At 32.8% G+C, this 23,387-nt stretch overlaps 1 protein-coding gene and 1 pseudogene across 5 annotated transcripts; both read right to left on the bottom strand.

Moving 5' to 3' along the window:
* Positions 1-266: 266 nt before the first annotated feature.
* Positions 267-7,824, bottom strand: LOC114423638 (annotated as a pseudogene).
* Positions 7,825-8,473: 649 nt separating this feature from the next.
* On the bottom strand, positions 8,474-21,597 carry LOC114414889 (delta-1-pyrroline-5-carboxylate synthase-like). Of its 5 annotated transcripts, none has more exons than XM_028379337.1 (20): positions 21,358-21,597; positions 16,172-16,243; positions 15,766-15,869; positions 15,303-15,405; positions 15,002-15,163; positions 14,445-14,722; positions 13,664-13,814; positions 13,056-13,220; positions 12,806-12,883; positions 12,368-12,457; positions 12,037-12,123; positions 11,814-11,900; positions 11,638-11,734; positions 11,452-11,555; positions 11,222-11,297; positions 10,463-10,613; positions 10,302-10,370; positions 9,511-9,577; positions 9,353-9,423; positions 8,474-9,014 (listed from the first exon to the last, which is right to left on the bottom strand). In XM_028379337.1, the coding sequence occupies exons 1-20, from the start codon at positions 21,529-21,531 to the stop codon at positions 8,933-8,935; spliced, it is 2,268 nt and encodes a 755-aa protein (XP_028235138.1). In that variant the 5' UTR covers positions 21,532-21,597; the 3' UTR covers positions 8,474-8,932. The 5 variants fall into 5 exon arrangements, with proteins under 5 accessions (XP_028235138.1, XP_028235146.1, XP_028235152.1 ...); XM_028379345.1 differs by lacking the exon at positions 21,358-21,597 and adding an exon at positions 16,897-16,962; XM_028379351.1 differs by lacking the exon at positions 21,358-21,597 and adding an exon at positions 16,711-16,752.
* Between the last annotated feature and the right edge of the window lie 1,790 nt (positions 21,598-23,387).

Here is a 23,387-nt window from a genome sequence, read left to right as displayed (position 1 = left end):
TATCTCCAATACCCTTGGATGCTAATTGTTTCCAACAATTCTTAGGCGCCACAACAAAATACAGAAGCAAAATTGTACAAAATGAAGGGAAACTTAACATGAATCCAGAAAATGAATGCCAGTGGACGAAATAATTAGAATACAAACTTCCTGTATTTGGGATTGAATTTATCATAACAAGAACTTTCTCTCTACAATTATGAGACATCATGAGATGATAAAATAAACAAATATCTAAAGTACAACTCTACGTACAATGTAGATAATCACCTTGTTTCTCCTCTAGCATGGAGAGTATAAAGAGATGTATCGATGAAAGGGAACCTAGCATCCATGTCTGTCTTTATATCATAGGAACTTGTGCTCATATGATAAAAGGAAGAAGGTTCTAGAGAGTTCAAGAATTCATCAAAACCCTCCTGGTAACCTACCTCTCCTGGCTTTCTCAACTCGTCTGGTAAACCAACTTCTCCCTCCAAAAACCTCACCACCTGTCTCATGCTAGGCCTAAAAGTGGGTGCACCATTTGAACACAGAATCCCCAATTTCAACACCATGAGCACCTCTACTCTTTCATTAAAAGCACCATTTAGTTTAGGATCCACCACATAAAGTATTCTCCCTTGTCTGTACTTGTCCCACACACAATCAACCAAAACCACGTCTTTTGGCATTGCCTTTGGATCAACTGGTCTGAGCCCGCATGCCACCTCTAGTAAAAGTGCACCAAATGCAAAAACATCTGAGCTAGGAGTGGACTTCCCTGTCCTAGGTACCTCAGGTGCAATATAGCCAAAGGTCCCCACCACCCTTGTGGTACTTGGGTTAGCCCCATGTTCATACAACCTTGCTAATCCAAAATCTCCTAGTCTCCATTGAGTTCACCATCTAGAAGCACATTGTTAGCCTTCACATCTCTATGTATCACCACCGGCTCATAGCCCTCGTGAAGATACAAAAGGGCTGAAGCAACATCCTTGATGACCTTAAACCTTTGCTCCCAACTTAAGATTGTTTCTGGCTCATCAAACAAGTGCTTATCTAAGCTCCCATTTTCCATGAAATCATACACAAGGAGGAGGTCACCACGGCGGAGACACCACCCAAGCAACCGAACCAAATTCCAGTGGTGAAGCGGGCCTATGCTGGCTATTTCTGACACAAATTTCCTAAGGCCTTGTTTGGAGTCATGTGAAATTCTTTTTAACAGCAACTTGGGTATTGGAATTTGGCAATGTTCCTTTGTAAACACTACCAAATCCACCTTGTCCAAGTAGCTCTTTGTCCTTGAACCCTTTTGTTGTTTTCTTGAGCTCTTGGTAGGAGTATCTGTGTGGCCCAATCTCAAGCTACCAAGCTTCTATGACATCAGCATTCTTGTACCTTCAGTACATGTAGATGCCAAATAAGATAGCACACAATGCAAGCAAACCAGAAACTGAAACCCCAATTATCACAGATGTGTGCTTCTTCTTTGGCCTTGAAAGCTATGGCAGAGAAGAGAGATCAAGGGGTGGGGCTGACCCATTGATTTTGAAGCTCCAACCCAAGATGTAATGTGAGCTAGCAAACAACCCTGTGATGCAGAGACCCAACAAACATTAAATCCTCAAAGACTGGTGAAAGATCCACATGATAGGACAAGAGTGGTCTTTTGGGTTTGTTAGAAGATGCAGAAATTGTAACATTGTTAACACTTTGAGCAGCATCGTAATCAACCCAAGCTATAATGGGTTTCCCACTTTTGAACGCGAGATTTGTTTGGTTGAATCATCATCCCCAATGTAGTAACTTACAGGTGCAGAAGCAATGGATACCAAGCTATTGATGTCAATTCCTGTGACACCCTCTACCCCTCACATATATACTAATAAAGGAATAAAAATTCAAATATTAATTAAAAGTATTTTTAAAACATTTTTAAATACAAGTCTTTCAAAGGGGTAAAAGGCTCACATTCCCTTCCTTCTACATCATATTCAAACTTGTCCAAATAAATAATAAAGTCATCTCGGCTCAAACAAGGCCGTCTAAGCTTCATACAATTAATATAGAACCTATATCCTAATATCACATCCTATCAGAGCGTTGTGTTCCTGTGTCCTCTAGCATGAGGTTTTTCATAGTCATCCATCTATTCATCTGCTCCCCCGAACACAAAGTTCAAAATCATCACAGGATCCAAACACAAACAACACACAGGAAGTGAGTTATCACATTCCTAACTAATGGAGAGAAACAAGATAACATGTAGGTATAAATATCATATAAACAAAATACAACTTATTTAAGCATCACTCACGTTATTTCATCACTTTGTTGCATAACATTACCTCGCAACACCACACATTTCATTTATTTTCACAACATTCACGTACTCAAGGATCAAAATACAATATCATCAAGTCAATTAATATCGATCAATACACAAGAGTTATGCAACATATACACTAAGACTCAATCCTATAAGCAATGTGGTACCATGTCAGTGAAAAACCACGTCGGGCGCCTAGGAGTACATGACAAGACAAACCGCACACTAGTAAGTCAGGTCGCTCTCACTAGGTAAGATCATAGGGAGACCAGTCAGGGTCACAATATTTTGCGAGAATGCTTCAACCATATGGGATCAACATAGGCTTAAAGGAACACTCAAACCGAGTGACTCCCAAGGCCTACACTCCGAAGAGTCCGTCAGGGCCTCTCCCTCACGATTCAGGTCCAACCCAAAAAACATTTTAGCACACAGACTCTATCTATGAACGGTACAAAACACATGACTCCTCAATTGTTCTCAAATATTTTTAACTCGTCGCCCTTTAAGGGTTTTAGCATTAACTCGTCACCCTTAAAGGGTCTAGGCATAATTCGTCGTCCTAAAAGGGACTTAGCATTAACTCATCGCCCTTAAAGGGTCTTATAGTCATGTGATTGTACAATCCACAGTTTACAACTCAATGCACACAACATCTCAATCACGTGCATGATCAGTTTATCACATACACTCGATTTCAATTACAATGGTATAATCTCAAAATAGCATGTTATCACACCTCATGAATCATATTCACTTTACCTATGAACTATGCAATACACACAACTACTCAATTATTTTCAAAATCATTTTAACTCGTCACGCTTGTGATTATACTCGTCGGGTTCCCACAATAGATCCCATCACAATACTCGTCACGCAAAACTCATCGCCCTTAAAGGATCTTACAGTTGTGTGATTGCACAATTCATAGCTCACAACACAATACACATCTCAATATACATGTATTCCATCATTCATCACATGTTCAATTCACCACATACTCACAATTTGAATCATCATTTCATATCCTCAATATAACAGTTTATACAAAAGACTATCACAACCTGGGGACTATAATCTCTCAAATAATATTACACAATTATATCAAAATCATAGGTCAAAATATACAAATATCAAGAGCACAATTTATCAAGTAATTCTCATTAGAACATCAATATTTTATTTATAATCATAAAGGAAAAATTGCAATTTAATAAACATCCCAAAATAAAACCTCAATTTAATCCTCTAAGGATCCCTACACATGTTCTTACTAACCTCCACTTATGAATAACTCATTCCTTACCTCTAAGCGGGCTCACGTGTCTTCTGACAGCGATAGAGACATCTCTATCAAGTTCCTGAGATTCCTCTGATTGTTCTGATAGGGTTCCCAAACATTAGAGAGAATAAGAAGGGATCGAAGCCTTCATTTGTATTATCTTCATGTGATTCATTTTTCTCCCTCCACGAATATTATCTCGCAAATCACAACGGTGAAAGTGTTTGAAATTGAATTTCAAACAACATATCCAAATTTCATGAAAATTCAACGGTTAAGGAAACTGAGATCGTAGTTTTACTGAGACTGTTTTGGATTTCTGCGGGAAAAGAGAAAGTTACAGTGGAAAGGATATTTCTCTCAGCTCAGGCATGATATGGAAATTCGCAACAGTGAGAATGCTAGGAATTTGGTTGCAAACCTGGTGCTTAAATTTCACAAAGATCCGACGGTGAATGAGTCCGAGATCATCATTTTTCTGAAACAGGTTTGGTGGTCTGCGGGAAAAAGAGAAGATTTTGAGAAAAAAAAAGAGAAAAATGAAAATGAGACAAAGAGGAAGCATCTGACTTAACATAGCTATTTATACGTAGAATACTCAGCCTATTATTTGTTCTATATTTATTTATTTATTTTTACTAAAAAAAATAAATTTATTTAAAAAAATGGAATGTTACAATTCCAACATGGTTGTCATCGGTGTCCCCCAACTCAAAATCTTGGGTTGTGTCAAACTCAATAGCAAATAGGTGGTTGGAGGAGTTCCCATTGCCACTTGAGTTAAGAAGACCAAGATACGGACTTGGAAGAGCCTTGAGATTCTCGAAAGATGCAATTGTAAAAGCATGGTGTAACATCCCATTTTTCATAAACTAATTTAAAAAGAATTTTTATTTATAGATAAATAAAGTTTAAAAAAAATGATCATGTTTTTTAAAGAAATAAATAATGAAAAATAATGGTTTGAAGAAAAAAAAAATTTGATTTATTCATTCGATAGGGAATAAAATAGAGTTTCTTTTTATAAAATATTAAAAATAAATAAATAGAGTAATAATAAGTTGTGTGTACCCTAGGTATAAATAGCGATGTTATGTCAGTTTTAGACTGACGATGCCTTTTCTTTCCCTCATTTTCGTTTTCCCTCTTCTCCTCCCCAAAACCCTTTCTTTTTCCCACAACCCACACAACCTGTCTCAGAAAAACGATGATCTCGGACTCGTTCACCGTTGGATTGTCGTGAAATTTGAGTACCACGTTTGCAACTCAATTTCGAGAAATACCACCGTCGGGAATTCCAAAATCATGCCTGATCTTAGAGGAGAACCCTTCGCATTGCAGCCTTTTATTTTCCCGCAGAAACCCAAAACTGTCTCGGTAAAACTACGATCCCAGTTTCATAAACCGTTGGATTTTCATGAAATTTGGATATGTTGTTCGAAATTCAATTGCTCACACTTTCACCGTTGGGATTTGTGAGATCATATTCATGGCGGGAGAAAAAGGAATCGCATGAAGACAGTACAAGTGGAGGCTTCAGTCTCTTCTCCGTTTCTCTGACGTTCGAGAATTCTATCAGAGTAGTCGGAAGAAAAACTTGAGGAATCTCAGGGAACCGCTAGAGATGCCGCTATCACTGTCGGAAGACACGTGAGTCCGCTCAGAGGTAAGAGATGAGTTATTCACAATTGGGGGTTAGTGAGAACATGCGTAGGGATCTTTAGTGAACTAAATTTGGATTTATTTTGGGATGTTTATTGAATTATAATTTTTCTTTATGATTATGAATGCAATATTATTGTGTTCTATGTACCAATTGATGTCCTGATGAGAATTGATTGATAAACTTGAGTGCTCTTGATGTCCTTGTGTTTAACCCATGATTTTGATTGATTGATTTTGATACAAGTGTGAGAAACTATTTTAGAGGTTTTACATCCCATGTCGTGATAAAATCTTTTGTATAAATTGTTATGTTGAGGTTATGAAATGATGATTCAAACTGTGAGTATGTGATAAATTGAACATGTGACGGATGATGAAATACATGTGTATTGAGATGAGATGTGTGTATTGAGTTATGAACTATGAAATGTGCAATCACACAATTGTAAGATCCTTTAAGGGCGACGAGTATTGTGATGGGATCCACTATGGGAACCCAACGAGTTAAAATGATTTTGAAAACAATTGAGTAAATGTGTGTATTTCATAGTTCATAGATAAAATGTATATGATTCATGAGGTGCGATAACATTTTAAATTGAGATTATACTATTGTGATTGGGATTAAGTGTATGTGATAAATTGAGTATGTATATGATTGAGATATATATGTGCATTGAAGTGTTATGTGCATTGAGTTGTGAATTATGAATTGTACAATCACACGATCATAAGTCCCTTCAAGGGCGACGAGTTAATGCTAAGTCCCTTTTAGGGCGATGAGTTGATGCTAAGTCCCTTTTAGGGCGACGAGTTGATGTTAAGTCCCTTTAAGGGCGACGAGTTAATGATAAGACCCTTAAAGGGCGACGAGTTAAAATTATTTTGAGAACAATTGAGAAGTCGTGTGTTTTGTACAGTTCATAGATAAAGTCTGTGTGCTAAAATGTTTTCTGGGTTGGACCTGAATCAGGAGGGAGAGGCCCTGACCGACTTTTCGGAGTGTAGGCCTTGGGGGTCATACGGTTTGAGTGTTCCTTTAAGTCTATGTTGATCCCATATGGTTGGAGCATTCTCGCAAAACACTGTGACCCTGACTGGTCTCCCTATAATATTACCTAATGAGAGTGACTTGACTTGCTAGTGTGTGGTTTGTCTTGTCATGTACTCCTAGGCGTCCGACGAGGTTTTTCACTAACATGGTACTACATTGCATATAGGCTTGAGTCTTAGCATAACTGTTGCATACGCTTGCTAATTGTTTATTATGAAATTGATGTGTTATTATGTCTTGATCGGAGTGTGTGATTCTTGTGTATTGTAATTGATGATTGAAAAATGAATTTTGAATGACAAAGTGATAAAATAATGTGAGATATGCTAAGTAAATTGTATTTGACTACTATATGTTGTCTTGTTTCTCTCTAGTAGTTAGGAATGTGATAACTCACTCCCGGTTTGTTGTTTGTGTTTGGATCCTGTGATGATCTTGAACTTTGTGTTCGGGGGAGCAGATGAATAGGTGGATGACTATGAAGAACCTCATGCTAGAGGACACGGGAACACAACGCTCTGATAGGATGTGACATTAGGATATAAGTTCTATATTAATTGTATGAAGCTTAGACGACCTTGTTTGAGCCGAGATGACTTTATTATTTATTTAGACAAGTTTGAATATGATGTAGAAGAAAGTGAATGTGAGCCTTTTATCCCTTTGAAATGTTTGTATTTAAAAATGTTTTAAAAATACTTTTAATTAATATTTAAATTTTTATTCCTTTATTAGTATATATGTGAGGGGTAGAAGGTGTCACAGATGGCCATGCCCTCCTAACTTTTCATACTCAGGGAATATAATCAAAGCAAAAGAAGAAGAAAAGGACAAAGCTTTACCATCACTAGAGTTCTTGAACCTTTAACCAGTTGGGTATAAAGCTTGACCCATTACTCTACTCGAATCATCTGTGAGTTTCACTATCCCATTTGACTCCATTTCTGCTACTCCTCTAAGGGTCATGATGTTGCTTCCCAAGAATCCATCTGGTTAGGCTGAGATGAAACCAGGATCAGAAGGAACAACAACACATGCAAGAGCTGGAGGAGCATGTTGAGGTTGGGCATGAGACCAGATGTGGAAAATCAAGGACTTTGAATGATTACAACTTACAAGGGCCTGAGCCTTGAGGCTTCAAAATATTAATTGCTATGAATAAAATAGATTTGTTGTGAGTAAAAAAGGTGGCATATAATAAATAAATAAAAGGTCACATTTTGCTCATGTTTTTTAAAGAGTTTGGAGAAAAATGTGTTTCGATGGGTGGCTATGTAGGAACAGGAACGAAGCAAGCAAAGACAGGAACCAGCTGTGGGCGTCCACATGAGTCATCACTCAGCAGTAAAGTTAAAGCTGTGGATTTGGATTGGTCCAATAAAAGCATATAATATATATATTTTTTCCAATAAAACGAATTCCAGCACACCTCAAATATTTGTTGGTATAATTATTTGTTTTTTTTTTTAGCTTAATTACTGATTCAGCACAGATTACCACCGCCATTTCAGTCCTTTCTTTTAATTATTTACTTCAAAGAATACTGATTGTTTCTCAGAGCTGAGCTATGGTATCAGAGCCTCTCCCTCTCATATATATATATATATATATATATATATATATTAATGCATCAAAGTGGAGAACCCATATCTTTGCGATCCTTCCCCAAAACTGAACGGAACCTACCTGTGGCTGTGATGTATGTGTTCTGTTTTGAATTTGATCATTTTCAATCCCTTTTGGGTAGATTTTGGTAGAAATGGTGATGGTAAAATAAAATGAGTTTTAAAACGTTAGAAAATCAACGATTTTTAATGGTATGATAATTTAAGATTAGTTATTCGTGTAAAAAAAAAACTTTTATAATATTGGTGTCTTTTTTTTTTGGTGAAGATTTTATAATAATATTGGTGTGTTCTAATCAAATTTATAACTAACAGCTTTTTAGAAAACATTGGACTCTATTGCAACGAAGGGCCGTTAGGAAATGGCTCTAGTACCATGGAGAGAAACAGGGTTTTAATCTAGACTCAGTTCTTTTATTCCATGAGAAAGAATAATACAATAGAAAAGTGATGGTCCCAAACACACAAAATAGGCCAATCAAATCAAGAATTTAAAGCAGAAACACTAGATCAAGTAAACAAACATTCAGTTTGACTAACAGACCTAATCATTCCAAATAAGTAAATAAATAAACTACAATACAACTGATATATCAGAATTAATCACATGCAGCAGAATCAGCACTTGACTAACAACAATTCTGCACAAAACAAATTGAATTCTCTATAATAATAACTTCTCCGTAATTATTCAAGTTCACTAGTACGTAGTGAATAATATTTGTAACTGTCACAGCATTGCTGTTTTACAAACTCGGAATATGTTATAAAAGTATAATCAAACAGTAGCATTCCTACGATTATTTCCTCCCCCCTTGAGCTTGCTCCAGGTAAGAAAAAGGCCCTGGAAAGGGTCAAGTGATAGTTACGATTATACATGGCCAGCATCTCAGCAACTTCTGCATATCATAACAGAACAGAAAAGTGATGCTGCTTTGTTGAGGTGAGCATGTTATAGCTTGAAAGTGAGCTAAGTTCTGCATGCAAAGTTATGCTTTTAGTGGCAACTCTTTGTAAGTGTAATTGATCCCTTGATCTCCATCAACCACATGCCCACTCCCTCTCAATATCCTGCATTATATCCACAAAATGTGAAAATTGGCGAAAACATAGTGCTGAATAATATAACTGTAAGCCTTTAATGTGAATAACAGATTGGTAAAAAGTAATAGGTTTCTTGCACATTTTTCCACACAATTTCTTGTACCTTATTTGCCAAGGTATTGAAAAAGGGAAGTGCTGTGAGAATGATGAAAAAAAATTGCACAAATAATATTGTTGAAGTAAAATAGAATGAAGCACAGAACAGACCCACATGACAAGTATCAACAAGTGCATATATTAGTTGAAAGTATTATTTCCTTCATTAAATAAAACAAAAGCCTTGACATGAGCTCAGAATATCATACCATCTGTTTGTCAACAACCCCTCAACTCCTACAGGACCTCGAGCATGAATTCGACTTGTACTAATTCCAACCTGTTCAACAATTAATAGTACCAAGATCAGATGAGGAAATAAAATCAATGTTACTAATGATAATAAGATTTCGGGAAGATGCATTACCTCTGCGCCAAGCCCAAAGCGTGCTCCATCACAAAACCGTGTACTTGCATTGTGGAATACAGCAGCACTGTTTGTACACAAGGCAAAGTTGCGTATATTCCAGTCAATGACATGAAGCAACAAGAGTTATTCATAGTCTAAGTTATGAAAGAATGGATGCTAAAATAGGTTGAAAATTGAATTTTGTCCAAATAAAAGATGGTTGGTACTTGGTATCCTCACTGTATTTTAAGAAACAAACATTTTGAATCCCAAAATGTTGTTCATTTAGGACTAGACATGAGGCACTATATAGGAAGAGAGAGAATGGGGTGAATGACAAAAGATTTTCTGGAGAGAGAAATAGATGGATTGCACAACAACGATTCTGTAAAATTTACAGATTCCACAGGGTAAAATAATGTTTATGAAATGGAACAATTCATTGAAGACAAACTAATGCAAAAACCACAATTGATAACTCAATCTCATGAGCTGAAAGAGTATAGACATATTAGTTGCAAAGGGACATATTATTATGGTGATGAGGTTTAGGAATGAAGTAGTAACTAACACTGACAACAACAAAAGCCTTTTTCTCACAAGATATGGAGTAATGGTGACACAACAACCAAGCCTTTTCTTGCTAAGTGGGGTCATCAAGTTAGAATGACACCAGACTAAAAAAATTGGGGCAAGAAAATTTACCCTTAGTTGGCTGAGTGGGAATAAAATATCCTTACTAATGTGAAAATAAATTTAACAGATAAAGGCAAAAAAAGACAAACATTTAGTCAAATTTCTAGACATACCTGTCAACTTGACTTAAGAAAGTCTCAGCAACTTCACTATCTTCTGTAACAATGCATTCAGTATGAGCACTGCATAACCAGCAAAGTAAGAGAATTTTAAACTCAATAATGATGAAGTTAAGAGAATGAAAATGAAATTTATTTAGAGGAACCCAACATGCCTTCCATGTTGATTTATGTGGTCAATGGCAGCAAATACATCTTCTACAATTTCAACTGTGCAAGCAAGTGAACTATACTCATGATGAAAAGTGTTCGTTTCTGCAATGTTTAGTAAGCCACTGGCTCTTGGTCCACCAAACATTTTAACACCTGCAAGCCATTTTATCCCTGTTTATTTATCTTTTCTGATTTTGAAGGAAAATATGATGCATATTGCTTGCACCATGCATTAAGAAAAGAAAATTGAGAGAATTAAACATGACACAAAAATAAATAGAAAAGAAATTATATTTCAGTTTGGTGAACTCCAAAATGATAGCTTCATATTAAACAAATCCACTTATTCTTTTCTGTTATGCAAGTGGTCCAACTTTTTTTCTTGCCATTGCTATATGAAATTTGAATAACTTGAGTGAGTTTTATTCACACAGATGATTTTTCTTTCCTTTGAAAAGCTTGTTTTAAGATCAAACTTTTTTTTTATTCTTCTATACACTATGGTCACTTTTTCTTCCCTTAACTTGCACATTGTACTTATTATTGCTCAAAAGTTGGGAACTACTTGTACACAGAATACCATGATGTGATCTAATGATAAAATGGGGGGAAAACAGAAAACACCATATATATCATAACTAATACAACAAAATCTCTTTTCATTCATGAAGGGGATTGTTAAAAAATAAAAATTAAAAAAGATACACTTCAATTTGAATTAAAGTTTGTTTTTATCAATCCATTTGCAAGTAAAGTCGTACCTTCACGTTGGAGTTCAAGGACAAGCTCATGAAGTCCACCATTATTTGACAGATCCTTGTGTACGAGAAGAGTTTCCTAAGAATACAAAAACAAAAATATTTTGATGAGCATAGTCCATAAATTCCAATAACATCACACCTACCAATTCAGTAAAACCCAAAAGGAGAGGAGGATACAGATTAACATGTTTTATTTAGTGCATTGCAAAGGATGTGTAAATGCTAATTACCATCGCATTGCAAGCTGCAGGATAATCGGTCTTTGCATCCCTAACAATCTGCTTTGCCATATCAATATTAGCAGACTTGTCAACATATACATGACAAATTCCATCTGCATAATGAAAAAAACAAATTCAAAAAATAAAGCCTATATACTAACTACAAAATATGAAATTTATATGGAAGAACATTACCAGCATGACCAAGAACAGGAATTTTTGTTGATTCCTTGATTTGAGAAACAAGCTTATTACTGCCTCTAGGGACCACTAGATCTATTACATCATCAAGCTGAGACAGAGTATAATAAGTGACAAACCATTGTAAAACAATAATTATGAGGATTTATTTTTTACTAGTGATATCCAACCTTAAGTAGGTCTAGAATCTCATCTCTTGAAGTCACAAGCCCAATAAGTTTGTCACCAACAGTATCCGGCATCACTGAAGTAATGACCTACAATAAAAGAAGAAATATGAAAGATAGAAACATATGTATAACTGAATTGATGGCAAAGAAACAACAGTCAAATCTGATCCAGATTAATCTCATAAAACACCAGTCTCAACTAAAATCAATAGATAGTACCAACCTTGTGTAAGATTGCATTTGATCGTCGGGCTTCCTTTCCACCTTTAAGCAGTAAACCATTCCCACTTCGAATTGCCAATGCAGCTATCTGTTAATCCGTTTAACCAAACAACTTGAAGATAAATATCCAAAACAACTAAACAATTTCAAACAACACACTTCATCAATAAAAGTAGAGTCAGAAGATTGCATAAACCAATAGGACATGTTGAAATTTGAAACGACAATCAACTTATACTAAATGGACAATTTGTAATCATGCTCAAATCTTTGTCCTTCTAAGCAGTTTATTGAAGATGAAAGACAGATAAGGAATGGGAATTTAAATTAACCTGAACAAGGGCATCAGGTCGAGACTCAAATATAACCAGAAGGACACCCAAAGGACATGATATCTTCTCCAGGATGAGTTTATCTACTAGCTGGACAAAGAGAAAAACAATCAGAACCGTCACAAAGAGTGTTGAGCAATAAAATGTATAGTTTAATAACATTATTCATTTTTTGGTAAAAGCAGTGACTATAACCAAAATTAGTGAACATAAGTTACAGGATCAGCTCTACAATTTGTTACTTTATCAAATACTGGAAACATATTACATACTTAAAACATGTTAAAAGAGGAAAATGTTAAATATTTCAATGTCGCATCACCAGTATCAGAAGTTACTTATAAGCCTTTTATTTTCAATAAAAGAAGAAACTCATTAAGACAAAGAAATTAGTGACTACAAAAGAATTAGGAGGATAAAAGAAAAGGGATTTTTTACCTCAGTCCTTTTTAAAATTTGACCAATTGGTTCTTCCATATCTGCCAGCATGCGCACAGACTTTGCAAGACTAGAGATCTGTAAAGTACAACAATAAAGATCAGACTAAAACATGCTCTCATAAAAAAAAAAGTTTAAAAAAACCATACTTTGGAACATGAAAAATCAGTGTTATACAGTAACAACAAAAAAAGTGGTGTATGCTATCTTTCAGTATTTAACTCTAGTATGCAACCAATTAAGTTCTTGCCTTCTCTTGCTTCAGGATTAAACGTGACATCAAGGATTTTTCATATCCAGTTGCCACAGCATCAGCAACATCAGCTTCATTCTCATGCCTTATCATACTTTCACTTGTCTCCAATGCATCAGCAATTGCCAGCAATATTTTCCTCCTTTCTTCAGATTTGAGGATCTGACACCAAAAACATCAATATAATTCTAATAACTACCCTAATTCAGTTCATTGTGTGGAGAATAATAATAGTAATAGTAGTAGTATAACATAAATCACCACTTAAAAAAATTATATTAATGAAAGTAAGGACTAAGGAAAACTTATAACAGTAATACATATTTACTATTTAACAAGTAAAGCCTTAAATTGGTCCTTCAAAGATTAGTATTTCTCCACATTATTCCTCAAAAGATTTTTTTTCATCACATACGTTAGTAATTCAAAAATGCAATATAGTTGTGAAGTTCGTCCCACTTTAGTGTTTTATAAGGATGATATAGCAACAATTTAAGTCTTTGATGGAATCATTTGGGGACAAAAATCTTTAGAAGACAAATATGCTGACATGCTATCTTTGGAAGATTAATTTAGTAATTCACTCAACATGTCACTGTATTTACCTGAAGCCGTCTAGAACCCTCACGTGCTGCAACTGCCATTTCACGTGCACTTACTTCCTTTATATTGGTCCATAAATGAGCGTCCTTATGAAAGACAGTACCTATTCTTTCCCCTTGAAGCACTCGTATGATGTTGTTTGTAGCATAGCCACTTCAACAGAGGTTAAAATATAATACAAAGTCAGTAAAGTACAAAATCCAAGTGTATACTTGATATTATGCACTACATGCAAATTATTGCTCACAGCAGAAATAAGAATCCTTTTTATCTCTCGAACTATTTCAAAGATAATATACCAATGGTTGCAACTTACAAATAGAAGAAAAGGTCAATTTTTTTTGTCTTCTTCTTTACCCTAGAATTACATGATCCACGAACCACCATAGATAGCATGGCACATTACATTTATTTCAAACTGATTAAGGCCATAAGATATATATACTCTGACATAATGGAATATCTGCATTCCCTTGTCTGATATCCATAAACTATGTGTTGTATCAAAAAGAGGGTGGGGAAGGAACACACCCATTGATGCACTTTCACAACCAAGAAAAAGGAACAATCCTTTGGAAACCATTTCACAAGAGAACCTAATTCAACCCTCTTTTTTTTATGTTTTGTCCATGGTTTTAAAAATTTAGCATGAGAGGGTGACTACCCCAATAGTCAATGCAAAAATGACTCAATTAGAACAATATATATATGGTATAAAATGTGAAACTAAAAATAGTTATCTTCAGTGCAAGCATTTTAGCACAGCACAAAAATGTTAAATACCTAGTTATAATGACCGGGATGCCAGCATGAGCAGCGCAAACAGCAGCATTAACTTTAGCAGTCATACCCCCTCTGCCCAATCTTGACTTGTCTCCAAAAGTAATTTCCCCTTGATGTTTCTCTTTTATATATGTATGGATCAACCTTGAGTTTGGGTCACTTGGAGGACCACTATAGAGCCCCTCAACATCACTCAATAAAACAAGGAGGTCAGCTTTAAGTTCAAGGGCTAATAGACCAGCCAAACTATCATTGTCCCAGAAAATACCGGAAGAATCCTGCACACAGTGCTTAAAATTTAAGATAGCCACGTATTAGATATTACAAAGTCACCAACCATGTAGCCAAACCCACCTAGTGGGACATGGCTTGTTTTGTTTATGTTAATCAAATTAACATATTGTTGGTGTAACATAAAAGAGTTTTGACTAAAACATTTTGATCATACCATCTCAACAAACTAAGATAGTAATCAAAAGCAAAATTTAAACAATTTTAAAACAAAAAAAAAAAGTAGAGATAATTCAAATGAAATAGTTGAAGAAAAACCAGCCTACCTCATATGGTGCCTTCCTAGTACTAACAGCATCATTTTCATTGAAAATGGGGATAACCCTTAAATCCAACAATGAGTTCACTGTGTCTGAAAGTTGTTTTCTGAAGCCAGAATCCCTGAAGAACCCATCATTCACAAGAAGTTGGGAAGAAGTCACATCAAGCTGCACCACGAAAAATCTTGTATCAACATCAATATGGAGGAAAAAACAAATTCACATGCAAATGTAGTAAATAAAGGAAGAGAAAACACTTATATTGAATTGAGATGATAATAAATAAGCAACTTAGTTTTGTGCCAACCTGGCTGAACATGGTATCATAGAGAGCCATGAGACTACTCTGCCCAACAGCCGCACATGCTTTTCCATCAAGCTCTTCTTGTGGCTTTTGAAGATCAGAAAAGCTGCATCACAACAAGTAAACAATGTCTTTAAGGCTCGTCATTCTCACCCTAAATTCAACCTCAAATTAATTGAAAAGAAACAAATTTGCATTAACTCCTTCAATCCTACATGGGTTCAATCCTAATCACACAATTGGGACTAAAAATTCTAAAGAGAAACATGCTAGTAGAGTATACAACATTAAAGTACTTTCAGCTCAGCTTGAGACAGTTCTGCATAAGTACCTCTAAGTCTACAACCGAAGCTTTTATCAATTTTTTCAAATTGAAGTATCGAAGTGTGAAAGCCATCATTGATAAGAAATTTGATTCATGTCGTTGGGAAACATATACAATTAGCATAGCAAAAGATATAAGAACCTGCTATTGGCCAATTTGCGATATCTAAGCCTTTGCCTGCCAAGACCAACAGCACCTGAAGTTACCAATATGACTTCATACCCTTGACTGCTTAGTTCTTTAAGCTGCAACAATTTTCAAAGGAAGCACAACTTTTAGTCACATATACACACACAAATACATGAAAAGTAAGGAATATACAAGATATAGGGTTTTGATGCCCTTAGGGTACTGGTTAAGGAATCAAAAGGAGAAAATTTTTACTCTGAAAATTATAAGGAAGCGGAAAAAATAAAATCATGGGAAGAGCAATTCTACGTATCCTAATAAAAAACTTTTTATTCTTAGTTGTTTAACCAGCGACCTTAGAACACCTATTAGCATCTGCCGAAGATATATAATCCTGAAATTTCTTTTATTTTAATACCTGCTCACATAGTGCTCCAATTCTGCCCAATGCTAATCTTCCATCACTTCGAGTAACAACAGCTGTTCCAACCTTCATTAAAGATGATCCAACAAGCAAATGTGTTAATTGTAGAATTAGAATTATAAATAAAGCATGTATCACTCAGCCAAAGAAAAATATCACTAACATATAATCAATGCGACAACAACGCAAAAGAAGTAAACTATGCACAAAAATAAAAAGAAACCCAAAGAATGGTAAATGTTAGAGTAAAACGAGTAAAATACTCGGGTGAACTAATTAGAACTTAATGTACCATTTAAAACCCTCTAGAGTCTAGATTAAAAACTTTCTTTCCCTTTTTGTATCATTACGTTACATCAGAAAATAATGCAATATGGCAGCGATACATACATGATGCATATAATTTTTTTATCAATAAAATTAAAGATAGGTACAGGAATAATTCACATATTCTATTTAATCAGCTTAGATGAGATAGAACATCTTGATATATATATATAGTCACCCATACATCACACAACATTAAAAAATACCATCAAACTATAAGGAACAAAAACCATGCCCAATTTTTCATCTAGAAAATACGTGACATCTTTTCCATAACAAATAAAGAACCATCTCTATCCAATAGACAAGAGAATGCATGCATGTTGTAAATAACAATCATAATAATTATAATAGTACTTATGAATTACGAAACAATGAAAACAAGGTGGGACCTTGACAACAACACGCTTGACAGAATTGACGAAAGCTCGAGTGGGATCCATGGAGTCTATGCAATAGGACCGAGTCGAATTAAATAGGAGGCTCGAGCGCGTGAGAATGCGTACAAGTAAAAGAAATAAGTACTAAATACTTTTAATAGGTGGCATAGTTCAGAGACATGGCTTTGTGGGCCCTACGAATCACGGTTACTGCTGTTGCTTCATCACTCAATCACACCACTTCTCTATTCGACTAAATTTCCATTATCCTGGATTTTTTTCTTTTATTTTCTATTTTTTTAAAGTATCTTTTAGATTTAAACCTAGCGATTCATGAATAAGATAAAATAAGATAATTAATTATTCTATAACGTTGTAATCAATTGTTTAATTTTATATTATATAATATAATAATTTTACCCTACTTCTTATATTATCTTATTAATGCGTTCAAAAATATATTATCTTACTAATCTAATATATATATATATATATATATATATATATTTCTTGAAGGAGGAATTAATTAAAAAACAATAAATATGATAAAGTTTCTTTCTATATATAACTAATAAGATTTGTTTTTAAACATAAAATTTAGATCATTATTTTTATTTTTATCTTCAATAAATTAATAAAATTTATCACTTATCACTTTATTTGAAATTAAATTATTTATTTTAAAAAAATTTCTCCGTGTCATTTTTAACTAAAACTTTTTTATTCAATTTTCATATTACATCTTTCAACTTTCAATTATCTTATTAGCTATCTTTGTTAAACATGACCTACCTAAACTAAGTTTTTCTTAATTCAAACTAATTTCAAAATTCATTTTCTTTATGCAGATAATGCTTATTAATATTAAAATTTTCTTTTTTTGATTGTTTTTCAAATTTTAAACGAGAGTCAAGTACCCTTCTCACTTTTAAATTAATTAATTCTCTTCATTAAATATATTTCCTTGCACTTTTTTTGTTCCCGTTTATCCAAAGAATGAAAGGGGGAGGGAACCTCTAAATCTAATCATTCAGGGTAGGGGTGCTAATAGGACGCTGAAAAGATTGACAAAAGTCCAGCACAAACCTAAACCACAAATAATTTTATCAAAGTGTTTATGTGGAGAGTAATTAATGTCTATCAAAAAAATTTAGAAGACTTTAGAATATTCGCATTCGTATTAGAAGATAAGGTTTTATTTTTATTTAATCCTTAACCATTCATTCGCAACAAATACATCTTCTATTTATTTTTGAATTATTAGATATTTATCATATTAAAACTTTTTTTTAGTTTTTCAAATTGCTAAACTCGGTTCTTATTTGTTTTTTTAAGTAATTCTATAAAATAAGAATTAAAAAATTTAAAGGTGTGTTTGCTTGATTATATTTTACTTTTTAAAATAAATTTGAATATTAATTTTCATGTTTTTTAATAAAAATATATATTAATGTAAAATTTTAGTAAATATGTATTTAAATATACATTTTAATTACCTTTACTACGGTTAGAAATTAATTCTGTCAAATTCAAATTTGATTTACTTAAAAACGTATAACTTCGTTTGAATTATTTAAATCTTAACCATGACTATGAGTTAGTATATATATATTAATTAAGAAGTTTGGGACTCACTTAAAAATTTAGAAGGTGTATATTAATACTTTATACCTTTTCACTTTTGAGAAGAAAAAAAACATTTTATCATTTATTTATAGCAACATAAATTAAAGGATAATTATATAATTTTATTTTATGTTTTATTTTAAAAAGACAAATAATAAAAATTCCTAATACATTATTTGACCTTTCTCTGTTAGATGCAAACATCTCGAAACCAGATCGCAAGAGGATATCGCAAAATGGCATCCAACCACAAAGACGAACATGTTTTTCAAAATCAACATCCATGAGTTTTTTTTTTTCCAAACAAACCATAAAATGAAAACCAATCACATGAAAATACAACTTGTTTTTGTTGCTGCCATCGCTGATCGATGGAGAAAACAAAGATCTGCACAAGCATCAGCCTATGAAGACTCGCCAAAATCGTTTGCCACGGTGAGCTCTTGTCGAAGCAGAGCTTGATTCCCATGTATAGAGCAACGAAGAAGACATCGTGTTGATGGGAAAGAAAAAAAAAGGGATTCTGGGAACAATAGAACGTCCGAGAGATAAAAGGGTTTTTTTTTTTCAAGGATGAGGTTGAGGATCACGCTGGGGATCCGGAGGAGGGCCTCCTTGGTGGCCTTCGGTAGCACAGAGGGGGATCCGGCGGCAGTGGCATCCTCAAGTCTATGAAGCACCGACACGAACACGTAAACATCTGTAATGTCTAAAATATAAAACGTAGCACGGGTGTTGGGTCGGTGTTGGACAGTGACACGAACTAGTGTCGAACACCGAACACGACAAGAGACTTGGGTATCCGTGCTTCATAGCCTCATGTAATATAGGTTTTCAACGAGGTCGCTGTATCAAAGAAAGGGTAGAAGCTGGATTGCAAAGAGGAACGAAAGGGTAGAAGCTGGGTTGCAAAGAGGATGAACGATTATGATTAAGAAATAGCTACGGAACATCGGAATAACAGAGTAAGAGTAATACAGGTCCTATGTTAAAATAAATTTTTTTCAGGTATTTAATAATTAATAATTGACCAAAAGTATGTATTAACTTAAAAATAATATATCTTTTAGATATAAAAAAACATATTTAATCATTTTTTTAATTAGATAAAAATGTATGTTTACTCTTTGTGATGGACTGGTGTTAAATAGAGAGAATAATTTTTTAGTCCAAGTAAAAAGTTGTTGAGTACTAATTACAATTACAATCAATATAAAAATAATATAAGCTTGTTAATATCTTTATAATATCTTTATAGCACTATTAGTCTTTGTTTCTTTGAGAAGAAATGGAAAAGAATGAAATTGGAAGGATGAAAGAAGAGTAGAAATGCATTTATTCCACATTTTAGATGATATGAAATATAGAGAAGATTTGCCAAAAGGAATAAAGTGGAAGATGCAATTGCAAAGCATAGATATGTTAATGTTTCTTTTGGCTGGATAGCATAAATATGTTAAGTGTTTCTTTTTTTTTTATTAAGCAATATGTTTTTTTAAACTACGAAATATGAAATATTTTATTTGACACTCAATTAATTAGTTTTCATTGGATAGATTTATCTTAAAATAAAATGATACATTTATTTATAATTTCATGTTCTACCTAAAAATCAAATCTCATATCTTAATTAAGAAATTTAAGTCTCAAATCACTTGTGTCAATATATTAATATTTCTATTCTACCTTTATATGAATATTTTGAGTTTGAGTTTTTGAATCATGTCATGCTTTATTTCATTGGTGATAAAATTATATGATTTTGCAAATTTTTTTATTGTTTTCCTTTATTTTTGAACATAACCAAATAAATGAAAAGGAACTATTCTTTATTAATTTTATCCATCCAAACAACTTAAAATTTCATCTAAATTTTACTTATATTTCTTTCTTGTCCCTTTCCTTTTTTCTTTATTTTTTTCCTCTCAATTTCAACTCATTGAAATAAAACATTAAAAAATATACAGAGACATGTGAAACCCAAACTTTTGCTTTTAGGGCAATAAAACGAAATTAAGAAAAAAAAACAAGTTATTACAATAGTAAATAAATATAAACTAAAATTACAGCCTCATATTCGAAAAATTTAGTAATAACACTCGTTATATTTTTTAATAATACCTTGTTTTTAAAAAAAACATATAAAAACATTAAACAATCATATCACCACTCACACAAAAATAATTAACTTAATAAACATTTATAAATGCCTGGTACTAAAATTAAATCTTCACCTTTCTAAAAACTGTCATGTTCGTAAAAAAGAAATTCAGAAATAAATAGGGAAATTCACTCGAAAATCGAGTAAAACAAAATTACTACACCCGTTTACTTTATGCCAGTAGAGGTGTTGAAAAAAAAATGATGACATTTTGATTGTTGAGGAGAATCGCGATATGGATATGAAAAAAGGTTTGAAAAAGGAAACACAGAAAGGCCTCGTCTCCCTTATTTCATTTTGATGCAGAGAAGAGAAAACTAGAAATTTGGAAAACATTGAAAATTAAATTAAAGAGAGAAAGAAATTCTAATTTTTGCTTTTGAAAATTAAGGCCTATTTATGTCTGTTTTTATGTTTAATGGACAAAATTATCATCTTATTTTCAATTTATTTCTTATTTTCAAATATTTATACAGAAAAAAAACTATTTCTTTTATAAATAAAAAACAGATTAAAAATGAAAATCCAAGTAAGCAAACTCTTAGTACTCTCATTTTGTATAATTTCCTCAATTAAACAAAAAAAAAAATCGTTTTGAGAAACCATGATAAATTGTTATAAACTCAACCTACTTGAGTTTGATTTCTACAAATAAAATAAAAGTAGTGATAAATTAAAAGCAGTACCTTTACAATGATACGCTTAACTTTGGTGACAAAAACTCTGGAAGGATCTATGTTGCCCAAGTACTGAGTTTTGGAGAGCGAGTTGAGGAGAGTTAACGCTGCCCCATTCGTGAGGGGTAACTCGGAGGGTTTGATGCTGACGAAATTTTTGTGGCCATTTTGCAAAAGTTCCATTGTTTCTCTTGTGTTCAGAAGTGAGATGAATGAATAAAGGAATGAAGAAGCCACTGGTGTGAAGTTCTGTTCAAATGACAAGGGCTTTTAAAGGCATGCACAGTGTTTTGAGGGTTTTTATTTTTAGTTTTTAATTTTTTTTCTGCGTTTAATAATCACCAGAATTTTTTAGTAGTACGGCATCTGCAATGACTTTGGAGTTTGAGCACAGTCCTTAATTAATATATATATATATATATATATATATATATATATATATATATATATATATATATATATATATATATATATATATATATATATTAAGGAGGTTGGCTCTAATGAAAAAGGATACTGAGGTGGTTGGCTCTAATGAAAAATTTATTTGGAGAGATGTTCGTGTATATTTAAAGTATGTTTGGTTTTATGTTTTAGATGTGGTGTTTGGAATTAAATGGGTTTACCTCAATTTATTAAAATGTCGTATAAATATTATAAATTTTTTATTGTCTTTGATTTTTATAAATTAAAATATATATAATTTTTAGAAATTAATAATTATTATTTTTACATTTTGAATGTGATTTTTTTTAATTACTGTGTTTTGAAATATGTTGTTAGTGTTTGATGGTAACTTATAAGAGATTGTCTTCGAAAGACATATGAGTAGGAATTTTAGATAAGGTAACCAATATAAAAAGATCATGACTTAAAAAAATATTCAAATTTAATAAGCGTGCATACATGACATTTACAAAAAATTAATATATAGCTAATACTTTTATGAGCAAAAAAAAATATATAAATTGTGTTGAGCATGAGATATTAATCTACAAGTATAACTAATACATAAGCGTTCAACAACTGATAGCAAAAGAAGAAAATATAAATTTTTCATTTAAGTGAAAAGAAAATTTTATTAGTCAAAGCATGTTATTCAAATATTTCAAAAATAAATATTTGAGTAATACATGAAAAATTCTTAAAAAATACTTGATTAAATGAATAAAACATGATAAATGCTTAGAGAAATTAGTTAAGTATAGATGTATCATTAACAAAAATAGAAACTATAAATCTAATAAAATATTACTAAAAGAAACCAATTTTTTTATTTGTTCGAAGTTAGTTTTTCTATATGTTAATAATTTTATAAAAGGTACAGAATTATTTTAAATACTTCATTTGTTCTTGCATTCTTATTTATAAGACCCAATTAAAAAAATAACATGTAAGGAAAAAAAATACAGGATGAAAAATTTTAGTAGTAAAAGAAAGTCATAGCACAAAGTAGGAAGAACAACAACAATGAAAAAAACTTGTGATCTTGCCAGAGCCAAAATAGTATATAAGAAGTCGAAAGAGTATACAAGAAATTAAATATAATTTACAAATAGAAGAAAGTAAAAAATGAAGAGAATTTTGACTTTTAGATTAAACATTGTTAGTAAAAAAAAAATTAAAGAGAACTTAGAGGAAAAAAAAAGAGGGGACCATAAAATAATTTTATACATAATACTATGAAAGTTTAAAAACCTTGGTGAAACCTTGTAGCTCCCCCACTCCCTTTGCATATGAGAAGAAAAATGCTTACAATGTATTTTTTATTGTTGGTCATTTTTAGTGGGTCTCATCTCCCAACTATATTATTTCATCTATAATATTTAAATTTGAAATCTTAGTTAAAGGGATTGGGCTCAAATTCACTTGGACCAATATGACTTATTAGTATATTTTATTCCTTTTCTTGTATATAAGAGGAAGGAAAAAAAAAAGCTCATTACAATTACGGATGAATCCAAAAATCTATTAGAGGGGGACTAAATTTTTTTTCTTCCTTTGTAAATTTTTAAATATGTAACTTTATTGTTAGACAT

The sequence above is a fragment of the Glycine soja genome, chromosome 1, assembly GCF_004193775.1.
Source record: "Glycine soja cultivar W05 chromosome 1, ASM419377v2, whole genome shotgun sequence".
Classification (NCBI taxonomy): domain Eukaryota; kingdom Viridiplantae; phylum Streptophyta; class Magnoliopsida; order Fabales; family Fabaceae; genus Glycine; species Glycine soja.
This window is presented reverse-complemented; position numbering and strand designations above follow the sequence as displayed.